Raw genomic sequence first — 19,566 nt, 5'->3', positions numbered from 1 at the left:
GCTAAGTATTCTGATGACGAGTTTGAAACACAAATAGATCCAGAACCTTGGGCTTCTTGCTAAGTATTCTGGTGACGAGTTTGAAACACAAATAGATCCAGATCCTTGGGCTTCTTGCTAAGTATTCTGGTGACGAATTTGAAACACAAATAGATCCAGAACCTTGGGCTTCTTGCTAAGTATTCTGATGACGAGTTTGAAACACAAATAGATCCAGAACCTTGGGCTTCTTGCTAAGTATTCTGATGACGAGTTTGAAACACAAATAGATCCAGAACCTTAGGCTTCTTGCTAAGTATTCTGGGGAATAATTTGAAACACAAATAGGTCGAGAACCATGGACTTCTTGCTAAGTATTCTGGGAAAGAATTTGAAACACGCATAGGTTCAACACCTTGAGATTTTTTATGAGTTTTCAGAAAATGAATTTGAAACAGAACCTTTGACAAAAGCCTCGAAACACAAACAACATCACCAATGCAAAGAGGATAGTTGCTCTTATGAAGCCGTATTGAAATAACTAACACAAAGACGAAATTAGCCTTGTTGTTTCTAATAAACAATCAGAGCCCATGCTTTACCGAATAATTTTTATCACACGAAAACAAAGCATCTAAGCCTTGTGCTACATCGAGACGAAGTGAAGCAAAGCGTTGCATTAAAGCCTTACCTGTAACAATAAGTTCGTAATTATTATTTTATTTACTTGGTTGATGTACAAGTGTTTCGGAACATTTATTGGTAATACTAAAATTAGAATTCGAAGTACAAGAAAGAAATTACAACTTAAACATATAATAAAGCTCTCCGTAACGAGGGGCTTAACCAAGCGGTTGAGACGGTTTCTTGTCAGTGAGCTACTCGGACAAGACGTGCTGTTTGAGTACATGAATATTCATGTCTTTCTGGAAGGATTTAAGTCAAATGAGAGGTAATTAATGATACATAGTATAAATGTGTGGAACTGTAACAAATCTCAGGGAATAGTAAGGAGTTATGTATTACAAGTAGCAAGATATTATCTTAGTAATTAGAACTGAACCCAGAATTAATCTTCCTTCTTTGGATTGAAGAAAACATATATACTGGAAATTATAAATGATTACTTGGACGCATCGTACTTTGTAGCAGAATCCAATTATTTCATAACTTATTTTGATATTTTTGGTAATTGAAATCTACTTTATATTGAACACAAAGATTGATCATAAGAGTACAATGTTGCTGTGAAACATAGCGACCAGTTCAAATAAATATCGTACCTTTTTTGAGTCAAACATGACGTCAAATGGAACATAAGTTTCTATAGGACTAAATGTCACATTTCTGCTGATTACAAAGTCTAGTTTTTATGGTAATTACGACTTAGTGTTACGCAAAATATAAAGATATATTATACAAAGAACTAGCTTGTTTTATTACAGCATAATCCGATTTTTGTAAAGTATGTTAGAACAAAACTAATTTAAAGAAATAACAAAACATCCTTGATAAGAACATCATCCCATATTACTTGAAATACGAATTATGTTATGGGTAAATTACTGTTTACCGATCCATAACGTTATATTTATGTGAATTATAAAGAGATAACTTTACTTGAAACGAGATCTGATATTTACAGTCTACGGAAAGTGAGTAATATGAAGAACAAACACCAAGGTTTTATTAAGAACAAGGCCTGCTGTTTATAGTATAAGAAACGTAGTTAACATGAAGTATAAAACACAATTTTATTAGGAACACTTCTTACTGTTCACAGTTTATAGTGCGTGGAACGTGGTTAATATGGACAATAAATGTTGGGTCATAGGAAGTACGAATCTAGTTTAAACAAAATATGTTGTATCTCGTGAAGGAATATGGTTTATACGGATAATAAAATATAGATTTTAAATAAAAGACTCGAGCCTTGAAATTTTACGCTTACGCACGTATCATTCATTAACTAATTTATTTAGTTAAATAAATTAATTTGAATAGCACAGAAATTCAAACACCAGTGGGCCCGGCATGACCAGGTGGGTAAGGCCTTCGATTTATAATCTGAGGGTCGCGGGTTCAAATTCTCGTCGCACCAAACATGCTTTCCCTTTCAGTCTTGGGGCGTTATAATGTGGTGGTCAATTCTACTATTCGTTGGTAAAAGAATTGACCAAGACTTGGCGGTGGGTGATGATGACTAGCTGCCTTCCCTCTAGTCTTACACTGCTAAATTAGGGACGAATAGGTAGGTAACCCTCGTGTAGCTGTGCGCGAAATTAAAAACAAACAAACAAACAATCCCTCAATGCTACTAAGACTTACAAACTGTGGATCTTTTTCCGAGCTTCTACGAACGTAATTGTTTGCTTTCCAATCTATAACTCATCATGGATGTACAGAAGAATAAACATCTAACTATTCATAACCTTCTCATAATAACTGTTCATCCTTCTTCATATTACATTAAACTCATATTCGGCTTGACTTGGGCAATAACGTATTACAAGTACGAATTATTATAGAAAATAAGTGAGTAATACGAAACATACAATATGTACGTGGTTTCCTTTATTCATGAACAAGTCTAGTCTTTGTGTTCAATGTTCAAGCCTAGTTTTTATGTTCAATGTGCAAGTCTAGTCTTTATGTTCAATGTCCAAGTCAGTTCTTTGTGTTCAATGTCCAAGTATAGTCTTTATGTTCAATGTGCAAGTCTAGTTTTTATGTTCAATGTGCAGGTCTAGTCTTTGTGTTCAATGTGCAAGTATAGTCTTTATGTTCAATGTGCAACTCAAATCTTTGTGTTCAATGTGCAAGTCTAGTCTTTGTGTTCAATGTGCAAGTCAAATATTTGTGTTCAATGTTCAAGTCTAGTCTTTATGTTCAATGTGCAAGTCTAGTCTTTTTGTTCAATGTGCAACTCAAATCTTTGTGTTCATTGTGCAAGTCTAGTCTTTATGTTCAATGTGCAACTCAAATCTTTGTGTTCAATGTGCAAGTCTAGTCTTTGTGTTCAATGTGCAAGTCAAATATTTGTGTTCAATGTGCAAGTCTAGTTTTTATGTTCAATGTGCAAGTCTAGTATTTGTGTTCAATGTTCAAGTCTAGTCTTTATGTTCAATGTGCAAGTCTAGTTTTTATGTTCAATGTGCAGGTCTAGTCTTTGTGTTCAATGTGCAAGTCTAGTCTTTGTGTTCAATGTGCAAGTCAAATATTTGTGTTCAATGTGCAAGTCTAGTTTTTATGTTTAATGTGCAAGTCTAGTTTTTATGTTCAATGTGCAAGTCTAGTATTTGTGTTCAATGTTCAAGTCTAGTCTTTATGTTCAATGTGCAAGTCTAGTTTTTATGTTCAATGTGCAAGTCTAGTCTTTATGTTCAATGTGCAACTCAAATCTTTGTGTTCATTGTGCAAGTCTAGTCTTTATGTTCAATGTGCAAGTCTAGTTTTTATGTTCAATGTGCAAGTCTAGTCTTTATGTTCAATGTTCAAGTCTAGTCTTTGTGTTCAATACCCGATCTAGCCTAAAACATTTCAGTGTTCTATCGTGGTCAGTTTTATATTATAAAAAGATGGCTCGAATCACGTGTCACGCAATGAAAAATTTGAATTAAGTATTTATAGTTTAACATTTGAAATAAGTGAAAGGACAAAAATATTCTTATGATTTAAAAACCACAATCACGATATTACATGAAGCTGTCAGATGAAACGTTATATATATGTTCTGTTAGCGTTACTTTTATACAATTGACGTGAAAGACGGCTGTTTCATCGTAGCATTTTCCTTATTCACGTTTCATATCATTAGCTATATTTATCAGTGACAAAATATTTAAAACGATTACACTAATGAATCAAATATTCTTAGATATTACATGTTATCATTAGAACGTATTCTTTTAACGTTTCGTTATGTTATCTCAGAAATGACCAACCCTAACATGTTGAAGACAGAGTGAAAGTAACAAGTCACTTTTGGCGGTTTTCGTGACTTCTTTACAAAAAAAAAAAAGTCCCCTTCTCGGTAACTCAGCGGCAAGTTATGAATATTTATAACACTAAAAATCAGGTTTAAATACTCGTGGTGGGCACATCATAGGTAGCCCATTGTATATCTTCGCGCTTCACAACGATTAAAAAGTAGAATACTTTGTCAATAAAAGTAGTTGCTTGGTAACCAGTAACAGATATTTTGTTATTAATAACCAAGAAAAACATCAAGTTAATCTGGATAAAGAAACAGAGTAATCGCTATGTATAAAATTAATTTTAGTCTTAAGGAAAGGACAAACACTGGATCTGAAGCCATAGAGTCTTGAAATGTGTTTCCTATTTACACTGAAAAAGTGTCTTTATAGGTACTATTAATATTATCTTCTTTCGCTTCTGAATTACAGAAAAAGTAATGGTTGAATAGCATCTTGGTGGAAAAAAAGGCTTAGAAACTGTCTGTGTGTAAAATAAATTACAAGTTTGTTTGTTTGTTTTTTAATTTTGCGCCAAGTTACTCGAGGGCTATCTGCGGTAGCCGTCTTTAATATAGCAGTGTAAAACTAGAGGAAAGACAGCTAGTCATCACCACCAACCGTCAATTCTTGGGCTACTCTTTGACCAAAGAAAAGTGGGATTAATCGTAACTTTATAACTCCCTCACGGCTGAAAGGGCGAGCATGTTTGATGTGTCGGGGATTCGAACCCGTGACCTTCAGATTATGAGTCGAACACCCTATTACTCTAGATATTATATATAATGCTCGTAAATGAATATTGAACAATGACATAGAATAAAAGTGATTATTGAAGAAAATAAATATAACACATACTTACCAGGATAATATGTTACGCTTTTATGTCTCCGATAACCAGCACCAGGGAAAAGAATAACACATTCATATAATGTAGCGCCGTCTGGTGGCAGATCAGTGTCTCTTACCTTATGAGTAACTACTGCCCGATAAGTGTCACCTTTATCTGAAATTTTGGTTACGGTGTCAGTTATGATTGTAGGCTTGCTATCACCGGGACTCGTACGATACAAGGTTATTTCAGGTACTGGAAAGATTTGTCCCACTTCACAACTTAACGTAGTTAGATCAATGGCCGATTTGGTATAATTAAATCGAAGGCATTTGGCTGGTGCTAGAGAATATAGAACAAAATACCAGTGAACTGGAAAAAGATCAAATTATAACAATTGTGAAAAGCAAATATTAATATAATGAACATGTGTTTGAGGAAAGACAATTTTACTTCAGTGTATTTAATTATATGAAAACAAAACACTACTAGACTACAAACTAGAATAAATATCATTACTATAAAGTATAATAAAACTGAATTTTAGACTCAAAGACAGAATAAAAATCACCATTCCTAACAACAAACCAAAGTAAAGATCACCATTCCTAACTACAAACCAAAGTAAAGATCACTATTCCTAACTACAAACCAAAGTAAAGATCACCATTCCTAACTACAAACCAAAGTAAAGATCACCATTCCTAACTACAAACCAAAGTAAAGATCACTATTCCTAACTACAAACCAAAGTAAAGATCACCATTCCTAACTACAAACCAAAGTAAAGATCACCATTCCTAACTACAAACCAAAGTAAAGATCACTATTCCTAACTACAAACCAAAGTAAAGATCACCATCCCTAACTACAAACCAAAGTAAAGATCACCATCCCTAACTACAAACCAAAGTAAAGATCACCATTCCTAACTACAAACCAAAGTAAAGATCACCATTCCTAACTACAAACCAAAGTAAAGATCACCATCCCTAACTACAAACCAAAGTAAAGATCACCATTCCTAACTACAAACCAAATAAAGATCACCATTCCTAACTACAAACCAAAGTAAAGATCACCATTCCTAACTACAAACCAAAGTAAAGATCACCATTCCTAACTACAAACCAAAGTAAAGATCATCATCCCTAACTACAAACCAAAGTAAAGATCACTATTCCTAACTACAAACCAAAGTAAAGATCACCATTCCTAACTACACCAAAGTAAAGATCACCATCCTAACTACAAACCAAAGTAAAGATCACCATTCCTAACTACAAACCAAAGTAAAGATCACTATTCCTAACTACAAACCAAAGTAAAGATCACTATTCCTAACTACAAACCAAAGTAAAGATCACCATTCCTAACTACAAACCAAAGTAAAGATCACCATCCCTAACTACAAACCAAAGTAAAGATCACTATTCCTAACTACAAACCAAAGTAAAGATCACCATTCCTAAATACAAACCAAAGTAAAGATCACCATCCCTAACTACAAACCAAAGTAAAGATCACCATTCCTAACTACAAACCAAAGTAAAGATCACTATTCCTAACTACAAACCAAAGTAAAGATCACTATTCCTAACTACAAACCAAAGTAAAGATCACTATTCCTAACTACAAACCAAAGTAAAGATCACTACTCTAAACTACAAACCAAACCAAAGTTCAACGCACTAAACTACAAATAAAGTTTCTAAGTGATTACATTTATAGTTTGTGGATGCAAATTGAGGAAGATTATTGAAAATAGCAATCAAATCAGTGTTTGTGCTTTCAAAATGGTTTTCTCTGATACCAGTAAAACAGGCTAAAGAAATAATCTCATGACTAACAGAAACTAGAACCTTCTTTACATCAAAGAAGCTTGAACAGTTGCACGTGTACAAAAAGAACAGTTTGAGTTAAAATTTATTGTTTAAAGTTTATTCTAGTTTTATACACTTTTTCAACTAATAGAAACTTCCTCATGTAGTTGAACGTCGGAAACTAGCCAACATTAGAAACTAACAGGTCTGATATTTTGTATAACGAATATGAAACCTACTTTAGTGGCATTCATATTGTTAAAAGTCACGATTACTTGAATCACAGCTCTTTAGCTGAGTGTTATCGACCTTTAACGACGTTCTTACTTCACATGACATATGATTTATTCATATTTTCATGTGATACAGTTGAATGTTTTCAATATATAAACATCACATGTAAAAATAATGTATATAGTATGTATCTATTTTCACGACTCTAACAAGTTACGACTTTGAGTAGAGTTCCTTATCCAATTAGGTAGTATGTTAATTACCATATTTCTCTAATTAATTATTTCGTTACAACATTAGTTAGTGAAACATTTATTGAATGTACATTTTAATTAAAATCTATGCAGAAATGAAATTATATGCAAAGATATTTAAAATTATATTTTCTTTTCGAATTATTTGCACATGTGCAATTTGATAATTAATCAACTTTCTTTTTAAGAAGTTTTATATTGTATATTTATTTATTTTTACCATAAACTATCATTTCCTTTTCCGCTGTGTCAAGTCCGTTAAAGGAAGCCACATGACAAGCGTATTTTCCACTTAGATGAGTTGTTGGATTCAGGATTCGAAGGCTTCTGTACTCTGTAAATTTATTGAACGGTGTGACAGAGAAGTTCATGTCGATACGTCCCTGGAGTTTTTCCGAAACTAGCCGAGATCCGAGCTCGGGAATCCACTGGTAGATGGGTTTGGGATCATTGTTAAGAAACCATTTCACAACAAGCCGGTTGTCTTTATCCGTCAGAGTGTACACACAGTCCAATGTGACAGATTCTTGGGTCCCGTTTTCTACCCAGCGGGGAATCGACAGCTCAGAAATGTGCAAAGCATTGTGCTCTATTAAATCAAACAAGTAGATACGTAAGAGATAGTGACCTATGGTAACCTCAAGAAAGACTAAATTATACAAACATTGGACCCATGGTAACCTCATGAAAGACAAAATTATACAAACATTCAATTACACCTAAGTAATCTTTTGTCTTTTTCTGAAAATTACTATTTTTTTTGTTGCAAATACTGCAGTTTAAATTGTTTATAAATAAGTACAAATGAACTTTATAATCGAGGATTTACTTTTGGACCTCTCTAGATATCACTGGAATTATTTCACAGTTTTCTGTCCTCGATTGGAAGAAATTTAAAACGCTAAAATCAGGGGTTCGATTCCCCTCTGTGGACACAGCAAATAGCCTGATGTGGCTTTGCTATAAGAAACACACATACAGTTTTCTCATCGAAGTTCCACGTGAGAGCTGTTTCTACTTGTGTTATTAAAAATACCTAACGTTGGTTCAGCGGTTTGCTTGAGCAGTTTTAAACACCAAATTTAAGGTTCGATCCTTTCAGTGGTCACATTTTCGGTTCACCATTGAATGCAAAAACAAAGATGTTAAGTACACAATTATTTTGTTGATAAGTGTATTAAAAATGAAATCAATATTATTGTTTAGTAATTACAGCACGTGCTAAGCGTTCTTAGCAACGAATGTAGAAAACCTAGGAGTGTTATAAATTATGTTACAAATGGTTAAAGCAGGAAATATCATTTCGTTATTAGAAATAAATCTGGAAATCTAGTGGTATTAAAATAGTTTCCAGCTAGAAATATCGTAAACTCAGAAAAGGTTACATCTGAAGCCCTTGTAATGTTAAAAGAAGTTAAAACTGAAATTTTGGTCATATTACAAGAAGGTTATACTTGGCATACCTTAATGTTAGAAGAGATAAAAACTCTTAATGTACAAGAGGTCAAGTTGCACGTCTTGTGATGTTACATTGTATTAAAACTGCAAATCTCGTGGGGTTACACCATATTATGTTCGTAAATCTCGCAATTTTTCAAGAAAGTAAAACTGGTGTTAATAAATAGATTTATTACTTCCACTTCCGTACAGTGTGTATTAAGCATCTCAGTTATATAGTTATAAAACATTTCAAGGTGCCGATACACAATCAGTAATTTTTAAAACAACAAAAATTAAGCACTGGACAAATAAATAGCTAAATCATAGAGGCCATACATTTCTACATCTGCTAATATCTTGTCTTCCTAGTTTTAACACTGTAAGTTCATAATATGAAAGTAATAAAGAAATGAAAAAATTAAGTTTGTATTCATGGATCATTGTAACTACCTTATTGTCATGTACATTTGGCTCAGTTTATTACATTAATTAATCATTTAAGTTGTATGTGAGAACTTAAAACGTTCTAATTACAGATAAACAAGTCCGGCCAACTTTCTAATGAACTGTCTAATGAACTGTCATAATGTGAACGTCAAGCTGGCGAAACATTGCTATGTTTAATTATACTTTTCATAAGACATTAGGATTGAGAACAGAATACAGTGAACCGAATGTTTTCCGAAGAACTATAAGCTAGTGTCCGTTAGTTCCTATTATTATTGTTTATAAACCTTACACTTTCAATCCAGAAAAAGTCTTAGCTTGGATATCTGCTCCTCATATTACAGAATCTTTTCGTTTTATAAAATGAATTGTAAAGCTTTCGTCAAAAAAACTAAAGAATTTTGTTTATTGTGTATAAAAACAAAAACACAACAAAAAGTAACCATAAAAAACACAACAAAAAGTAACCATAAAAAACACAACAAAAAGTAACCATAAAAAACACAACAAAAAGTAACCATAAAAGGTTATGTTTGATACAAAATAAGAAAACTTTTCACAGATTTACCGCTTAAAAAAAGCGGCTCACAGGATTGTTATGCTTTGATCTTTTTAGCAATTTAAATAAACTTTCACTTTCAATGTATTAATTATGACGAAATCGAAGTGTGGGAATTCCTCTTTGCCTATTTTAGCCATGATATTAATGACTCAGATAGAATAAGGTGCTATATCCATTTCTTCATATTCATCACGTTTCTAGTGTAAGACTAGAGTGAAGGCAGCTAGTCATCACCACCCTCCGCCAACTCTTAGGCTCCTCTTTTACCAACGAACAGTGGAATTGACTGTCACATTATAACGACCCCACAGGGATTCGAACCCTCAAGCGTCTTAACCACCTGGCCACTCTGTGAATGGCATTTCTGAGATTTTGAAATCATGAAATTATATAAACTTTGTTTCAAATTTGCTTCATAGCGAATTTCTATACTACAGATAAAAATAAAGTTGGTCGTATGCTTTAGTTTTAATTTGTTTTTAATTGAAAATTAACGAGACAAAGAATTTCACTTTTCTGCTTTTTTGTTGTGATACATACTGGAGAGTTTACATTTGTTGCGACTCCTTCTATGATTTCAAACAACACATAAGTATTATAAAAAGAACATTTTGTAAACAACTCAAACCATTTGTTCAGCAGACTTTTCTTAATGCGAAAACTCGTTGAAATCTCGACTTGTATCACAAAACGAGCGTCCATTCAAAATGGCATATACAATTTTATTGTTCCAAGAAACGGAATTACTGATTCACTTCGAGAGACGAGCATTTAGAATTCAGAAAACAAGCCCCTTTATTACGTATTGCTATACATCGCTAAACATGTGTGAAAAAAACAACAACAAACAAAGTGTTAAGGATTGAGACATGATTTTATTGTAAAAATTCCTTATTTATCAATGTAATATTAGGTCATCTTCTGCTGATAAAATTAGCTGGTATTGATGTATCAGAATGTGTATCGAATTGAATGTAAGGACCGATATGGTTTTTATATCTGGAAAACTAATCGAACAGCTTTCAATATAACTGAAAAAACGTTCAAAAGCTCTCTCTTGTGTACTTAAACATAATATCTGATTTGTTCTTTAAGATGTTAAAATGATCGTCCAAGAAAATAGTGTAAATCGTAAAAATACTAAGCGAAGACTTGATAAAACAAACAAAACTAGTATTAATACGTGTACAGTTATATTTATTTTAATATTAAGTATTGCCGGTTTCTATTAAACTAATACAATAGCAAAAGTAATGAACTTTTTAAATCAGTTATTTGTTATTGTGAAAAACAACAACAATGCAACATACGTAATTGGGCTTTCATCAGGCAAACCAAAAATAGATGAAACAATATATACTACACGGAAATCTCATTTACATAAAACGTATAGTGCGTACCGTTTTTAAATTAATATTCTATTCAGTTAAGAACAATATGAATAAGTACAGGTGAACATTATGAAGATAAAATATTCAAGATACTTAGGAAAGTTCTTGTAAATATATATACATTGTTATGAACATATATAAATATATATGCATTGTTATGAACATATATAAATATATATCATTGTTATGAACACATATAAATATATATGCATTGTTATGAACATATATAAATATATATCATTGTTATGAACACATATAAATATATATACATTGTCATGAACATATATAAATATATATACAGGTTAATCCAAACACAACTGATGGAAAATTCCAAAATCTTCTGCATCAGTTAAAAAAAAAAACACCTCGTTTTAATTATTTCCAGTGATTCTGCTACATTCATTCAGTTGAGTGTAATCCATCAGAGAACATTACATTCATTCAGTTGAGTGTAATCCATCAGAGAACATTACATTCATTCAGTTGAGTGTAATCCCTCAGAGAACAAATTAATTAGGTTTCTTTCCTTAGGATACGGCGATTATAGTTAAGTTTGTTTTTGTTTTGAATTTCGCGCAAAGTTACTCGAGGGCTATCTGCGCTAGCCGTCCCTAATTTAGTAGTGTAAGACTAGCGGGAAGACAGCTCATCATCACCACCCACCGCCAACTCTTGGGCTATTCTTTTATCAACGAATAGTGGGGATTGACCGTAACATTATAATGCCCCCATGGCCGAAAAGGTGGTTATGGTTAAGATAAATTTTGGAAAGCAGTTTCGTTTTTATTCAAAAGATATTTTAACTTTTGAATGATCTGACCGGCGTAAACTGTTTTTGTATTCATACTTTAATTTATAAATTTCGTTTTTGTTTAAAGTTGTTAAGCTACCTTTAATGAAAAAAAAAAAAAAGGATTTCAAATTTTAAGAAGTTTGTTTGTTGTTAGGCACAAGGATGCATAACGGACTCTTTATGAAGTACATATCATTGGTATTGAAACCAGAAGTCCAGTGACTTACGTTAAAACGCTAACTTAGAGTTAAGGAGAGTTAAGTAATTTAGGAGTCTGTATATCTACGAAACGTTTTCTATGAAGTTTGAGACTTTAGAGAAATAAGGTACACAACTAAGTTTATCTTTCTATCGTATGAACAGTTGAAATAGTCTTGAAATGAGACAAATCTGGTGCAGTTTAATTTAAAAAGGGTTTGTAAACTGAACTTGTCACTTGAATGAAAACAAACTTTCAGTATGAAGACTCATAAAAACTGCGTTTTATCATATGTAGCAGAGCATTTTGTAACTATTTTATCCTACGAGATGAGATCAAATTAATTTATTTTCTCTCTAAATACACTGAATTGAATGCAAGAGAAACACTGAAAACAAAACCAATCTTTCTTTAAATAAACGAAGACCCTGAAATTTCCGGTATTTCATTTGTATTTGGATTCAAACTTGCATATTAATTAACAATATATTTTGTATGTTATTTAATAGTTATGTTGATTATTTTACTGTATGTATAGCGTACATCTGTGTTTGTTAGTGTTGTTTACATTTAAATAATGTTAACTTAAAGTTCACGTGCAACACGTGCCATTTTTTCTCCACAGTATAGTATATTGTAATTAAAAATAGCACGAACAAATGCGGCCAAAACACAGAAGAAGTTATCTTTGCTATTGCAACTGCAAATGACAGTGGTTTAAATGATGTATTGCTTATACTAATTAAATATCACAAGAGGTATGATGCCAGATGTGAGAAACATCAACAGAAAGGTAAGAAAGTGGCTGAATGTTGGTCAGTTTCTAAGAGTTAAGGAATTAGAACACTCTGAGTCATTAGGAAATCGCTGGGTTGGTTTGTTTTTGGAATTTTGCGCAAAGCTACTCAAGGGTTATCTGCGCTAGCCGTCCCTAATTTTGCAGTGTAAGACTAGAGGGAAGATAGCTAGTCACCACCACCCATTGCCAAATCTTGGGCTACTCTTTTACCAACGAATAGTGGGATTGATCGTGACGTTATAACGCCCCAACGGCTGAAAGGGTAAGCATGTTTGGTGTGATGAAGATTCGAACCCGCGACCCTCGGATTACTAGTCGAGTGCCTTAATCACCTGGCTATGGAAAAGTATTATATTTCGTTGACTTTCCAAATGTAAAACGTATACCACTAAGTTGAGCCTTCTTAGAGTTATAAGTTTATAAGTTACGTATTAAATAAATAGAAAAATCTTCTTATCGTATGGATTTGCCTGAGAAAGAAAATCTGGGCTTTTAATGAAAATAATGTCCTTGAAGTAAAAGAAAACTCCGGAAGAAACGCGATATACTTTCTATTTCAAATACTGCTTTGGAAACTACAATCACTAATAAAGAAAATAACCACGAAGTCTTACAAAGTTAACAACTAATTGAAGATTAGTTTAAGTTATTAAGCAAAGGATTATTTTTTTCTACAAATAATCTTGTTTCTAACGTTGCGGTTTGTTTAATTCGGGTTATCTGATATCAGATTAGCCTTTCATTTCATTTAAGATTAAAAATAAAGTTTGGTTGGGTTTCAATCTTTTTGTCAACAACTGCACCAATCATAATGCTTGTCCTCTCGTCCTCACAACATTAACACTGAAGTAAAGATTGAACACACACAGAAACCTGTTTTTAAATCTATCCAATAATGATATTATAGGAGTTTTAGATGTTGAAGTATATACAGTTGTAAATGAAGCAGTCAACTATATTAAATACTAGTTAATTCAAAATCACATTCTACCACTTGATATTAACGTTATCATAAACTTGATAAATGTCTGTATCCCTTTCTTCCAAATAAACAACAAACTTTATTTTCAAGTTCAAGGATTATCTATAGGATTTTCCATCTTTCCACTACTTTGCAACATCTCGATGGTCTGCTTTGAAATCACCACTATTTCCCAGTTGCCACTTAAACTAAAAATTTTGTTGAGATATGTAAAGTCATGGTTATGTTAATAGCATTTTTACGCCAGTTTATCATTTCATACAGTAACGTTAAATTTACAAGCGAATATGAACAAATAACCAGTAGGTATTTTTAGATATTTCATGAACTAGAAACACTAGTTTTTATTTAAAAACATCAGGTTTTTTTCGGCAGTTTATCAGTCATATTACCACAACACATAGATTCACCTTTCTTCTCAGACGCTCGTGTATTCCGTACTTTAAACCTACAGAGCATTTCGTATTTCGTCCAGATGTTAACCTTTTCATTAGAGGTATCCATGTTAAACGTGTAGCCAAAGATAGAGGATATGACCCGATAACTCGTGAAATAAAGTTGTCTAATCTCACGAAACTTCCACCAGTTTATACAAAAAAAAAAAAGAAAAGGAGAGATCGAGTTATATAATCGGAAAATCCTGAAATCAATACCTGTTATAAAAAGAACGGAAATATAAAATGTTACTACAGAAAAAAAGGAAAATGAGAAATCCTTTATAATATCGTCTTTCACAGAATATTGGCAATAAGAATCCTGGTGGTAGAAAGTTGTTTAACACTCCTACGAAAAGTGGGGCCTAATAGGCCCCAAAGCAACTTGAAAGGTTATTAATATTAGGCTAATAATTTTGTATTTAAATGAAATTGCCATTTAAATCCATTAATGAATGGATTAACGAGATTCCCACTGTCCCTATCTACTATCTAGCGAAACCACAGCCAGGGGAACGGGCTTGGAGAAATCAGGACTAGAAACGTCTTTTCGTAGGAGTGTTAAAGAGTTGAACAAGCTGATGTATTTTGTAATATAATATCTTGCATAATATGTATATTGAGATATTTTATATTATGTTTCGAATCGTATATGTTGCGACATATTTAAATAAAGAATATAAAAGAAGTCACATCTGATGTATTTGTACCGTTAATAATACAAAAACAATGTACTCCATTATTTAAGTTTAAATATTCTATTAGAACTGTTTAGAGCGATGGAACCAAAAGTACTTTCAGGGTGAAATTATTGGCCATACCTGCGATAACAATCCCCAATTAATTTTACTGCGATAACAATCCCCAATTAATTTTAAAGTAGTATCATAGAAAGGAACAAATTCTTGAAATTCGTAACTCAAGAAGCTATAACAACTCCTTTGTCATTGGTACAATAAGCAACTACTGATTGGCTTACAACTTCATTTCCGGTAAGAGTTGTTTGTCTGAAGATAACAGGATGTTAGACTTTGATAACAGTATTATAATAATGTTATTATTTTTATATATAGACTTGGGTAAAATGTGTGTCCATTCTACCAACTTTCTCAATTTAGCTATAAAATATTTTTATTTTGTCTAAGTTTGAGGAGAACAACACTGTTCATTTTCTCAATGTAAACCGTGTCCTAGTTGTTTACTTTAAGGAGTTTACACATAGTATTGAACAGTCGAGTCCATTTGATTTTTCAAACTATTGATACTAGTTGAGAACTTGTTAATAAGTGTTATACAGACTGAGGCAGTTGTTCATACTTAGTTCATTATGTGTTATACTGATTAAAACAGCACTGAATTATTACTTTAATACATATTGTACCACCTGAAACAGTTATTAATTATTCGTCTAATATTTACTATTCCGCTAGAGATAAGAACTAATAATAAGTTTAATATATATCACGTTGATCGAAACAGAAGTTCGTTATTAATCCAGTAAGAATTATACTGAACGATACTTTGGTCATTATTCATCCAAAGTGTTTAATATTGAAGGAGGCAATGCTTAGTTATTGGTCCAGTAAAGTTGCACTGAAAACACAAAGGTTAATTCAGTTCGTTATACTGACTCCTTTCGTAACACGTTAAATGAATACTGTAGGTCTTTTTGTGTTGTTTAAAAGGAATTACTTGTATATTGATACCACAGTTTACCACAAGGAAAGACTTTGGACAATTTTTAATTATTCAGTGTTCTAGTGGTGTACTTGTGAACATCTCATTCACCAAAATTCACTAAAATATATTAAAGTAAATTGATTTCCCACACATTAACAATCACATGGATGCACTTAAGAACTACATGAACCAATACATATATTTAAAGCCATAAAGTTTCATGTAGAGAACATAGAGCACTGGCCATCTTCGAAGAGTGTTTACATTTCATGTATAATTCTATATAATTTGAGATATTTGAGAAAAACACATGCTTTCTAGTTTCGAAGACATCTTTTCTCATGAGTCATATGTTTATTACATTAGAAAACAACATATCTTGTCTAGCTATGTCAACTCTCACTTCCCATGAGCCAAATGTTCATTATACTGTTAAACAACACATCTTGTCTAGCTATGTAAACTCTGACTTCTCATGAGCCACATGTTCATTATACTGTTAAACAACACATCTTGTCTAGCTATGTAAACTCTGACTTCTCTTGAGCCACATGTTCATTATACTGTTAAACAACACATCTTGTCTAGCTATGTAAACTCTCACTTCCCTTGAGCCACATGTTCATTATACTGTTAAACAACACATCTTGTCTAGCTATGTAAACTCTCACTTCTCATGAGTCACATGTTCATTATACTGTTAAAAAACACATCTTGTCTAGCTATGTAAACTCTCACTTCTCATCAGCCAAATGTTCATTATACTGTTAAACAACACATCTTGTCTAGCTATGTAAACTCTCACTACTCATGAGCCACATGTTCATTATACTGTTAAACAACACATCTTGTCTAGCTATGAAAACTCTCACTTCTCGTGAGCCACATGTTCATTATACTGTTAAACAACACATCTTGTCTAGCTATGTAAACTCTCACTTCTCATCAGCCAAATGTTCATTATACTGTTAAACAACACATCTTGTCTAGCTATGTAAACTCTCACTTCTCATCAGCCAAATGTTCATTATACTGTTAAACAACACATCTTGTCTAGCTATGTAAACTCTCACTACTCATGAGCCACATGTTCATTATACTGTTAAACAACACATCTTGTCTAGCTATGAAAACTCTCACTTCTCGTGAGCCACATGTTCATTATACTGTTAAACAACACATCTTGTCTAGCTATTAAACTCTCACTTCTCATCAGCCAAATGTTCATTATACATTTAAACAACACATCTTGTCTAGCTTTGTAAACTCTCACTTCTCATGAGCCACATGTTGATTATACTGTTAAACAACACATCTTGTCTAGCTATGTAAACTCTCACTTCTCATCAGCCAAATGTTCATTATACTGTTAAACAACACATCTTGTCTAGCTATGTAAACTCTCATTTCTCATCAGCCAAATGTTCATTATACTGTTAAACAACACATCTTGTCTAGCTATGTAAACTCTCACTACTCATGAGCCACATGTTGATTATACTGTTAAACAACACATCTTGTCTAGCTATGTAAACTCTCACTTCTCATCAGCCAAATGTTCATTATACTGTTAAACAACACATCTTGTCTAGCTATGTAAACTCTCACTTCTCATCAGCCAAATGTTCATTATACTGTTAAACAACACATCTTGTCTAGCTATGTAAACTCTCACTTCTCATCAGCCAAATGTTCATTATACTGTTAAACAACACATCTTGTCTAGCTATGTAAACTCTCATTTTTCATCAGTTCAACTACCATAAATCATTTAAATTAGAATATTAAATATTAAATAGCATTAGGGGTAAAACAAAACTCTAGAAAAAAGTGTTCTTACAATTTTGTTTAAAAATTAAATATGCATATATATATTATTATTTTGAAATGAAGGGAATTCACATGGGACGAAGTTCAGAATGTTGAGTCACACATTAGCAACACTACCTTCAGCAGCGGAAACCCAGTTTCACGTGACATTAAAAATGTACAAGGCATTATCTTAAAGTGTCTTTCTTGACAACATGAATATATTGGATATATATCTTACAATTTGGGTGATTACTAATTTCATAACTAACACACATATCTTGTAATATCTTATGGAAACAAGACTCTCAAATATAACAATGGGACTGGAAAGTTTTCTGTTTTCTTTAGAGCTAGAGTCGAAAGCTTAAAACAAACGTTTAAATATGTTAGGAATTATTTCAACAAAATTATTTATTAATATGAAAATAGATTTTTAAATATAGAGACTACGTAATGTTAGTTTTATATCGGTAAAAACATAACATTGTTGAGACTATGATCTGCTAGGTTTATATGTAAGAACATAACACTGTTCATACTACGACCTGCTAGGTTTATATAGGTAAGAACATAACATTGTTGATACTACGACCTGCTAGGTTTATATAGGTAAGAAAAAAACATTGTTGAGATACGAAATTCTAAGTCTGTATGTCAACACACTTACACAGAAAGGTAGAGAGAACAGTGTGAAAACTGCCAATATATAATGGAAAACTGGAATATTCTGTATCAAAAGGTAAGTTGTGTGGAAACTTTCAACGAAATGTAAACAGCTGAACTGTGTCAATAGAGAGAGAGAGGTGAAAACCGTCCCACGAACTACGAACAGCTGGAATATTTTATACTGTCTCAAATGAAGTGTAATATCTTCCAAGAAATGGAGAACACTTGGGTGATTTTACTATTTAAACACAGAGAAGTGTTGCAGATACTTCCAACAAACAATGAAAATCTCAAAAATTCTATCATTTCAACAAATTCTAAAAGGTTGGACGATTCCACTGGATCAACAAAGAGAGGGCGGGAAATAATACAAATGTTACCAAAAACTAAGAATCAGCTGAAAGATTATATGAAGATAAAGAAAACACTGGTCTAAAAGCTCTTATTAACAAACTGAGAAGAGCAGAAGAATGTGGACTGCTCTACATAGCTCCGTTCTCCAGAAAGCATGTGCCAAAAACAACTAAAGGCAGCAAACATTCATTTAAACAGCTTCCATTGGATGAAATCTGTTAATGTTTACCTGTGAAAGCTTCGGAAAAGTTTCTAACAAAATAGATATTTTACAAATACAGTGAAGTACTATATCAATCAGCTGGATATAAAATGACCCAGCATACGTTGCAGTGATAAGGACGGACTACAGAGACATAATACAGGTTGCAGGGACAAGGATGGACTTATAAGGACACAGTACATATTGAGGGGACAAGGATGAACTCATAGGGATATAGTACACGTTGCGGTGCCAGGAATGGACTAATATGGACGTAGTACAGATTGCGGAGATAAGGATGAAAATAGAGGGACAGAGTACACGTTGCAGCGACAAGGATGGACCAACAGGGACACATTATACCTAGCGTTGACAAGGGTGGACATAGAGGGACAGAGTACACGTTGCAACGACAAGGATGGACCAACAGGGACACATTATACCCAGCGTTGACAAGGATGGACTTATAAGAACACAGTACACGTTGCGGTATCAGGACTATATGAAGATGAACACATTGCATCATGAGAGACCAAGAGGGACAAGGTACACGTTGCGGTGACCTCATGTGTTTCTGATTGTAACAGAAGGACAAGTTAGTTATATCTTTACTCGAATACTGGATGACCTCAGGTATTTTTTTCAGAAATATACGACAAGAAGTAGAAAAAAAAATTGTGCTAAAGAAGAGGAAAATATTAAAATTAAA

The 19,566-nt window shown here is 32.8% G+C and overlaps 1 protein-coding gene across 2 annotated transcripts in view; it reads right to left on the bottom strand.

Moving 5' to 3' along the window:
• Positions 1–19,566, bottom strand: part of LOC143239467 (uncharacterized) — a 386,069-nt gene that overhangs the window by 343,429 nt on the left and 23,074 nt on the right. Inside the window, exons 2-4 of one of the 2 annotated variants that reach the window (XM_076480555.1) lie at positions 7,317–7,685; positions 4,816–5,127; positions 814–905 (exon numbers count right to left, since the gene is read on the bottom strand). In XM_076480555.1, the coding sequence (XP_076336670.1) occupies positions 850–905; positions 4,816–5,127; positions 7,317–7,685 (737 nt within the window). In that variant the 3' untranslated portion in view covers positions 814–849. Of the gene's footprint in view, positions 1–813; positions 906–4,815; positions 5,128–7,316; positions 7,686–19,566 lie in introns of those variants that run through there. The other variant, XM_076480554.1, reaches the window with a different exon arrangement.

The sequence above is a fragment of the Tachypleus tridentatus genome, chromosome 13 (genome assembly GCF_004210375.1).
Source record: "Tachypleus tridentatus isolate NWPU-2018 chromosome 13, ASM421037v1, whole genome shotgun sequence".
Taxonomy (NCBI): Eukaryota; Metazoa; Arthropoda; class Merostomata; order Xiphosura; family Limulidae; genus Tachypleus; species Tachypleus tridentatus.
This window is presented reverse-complemented; position numbering and strand designations above follow the sequence as displayed.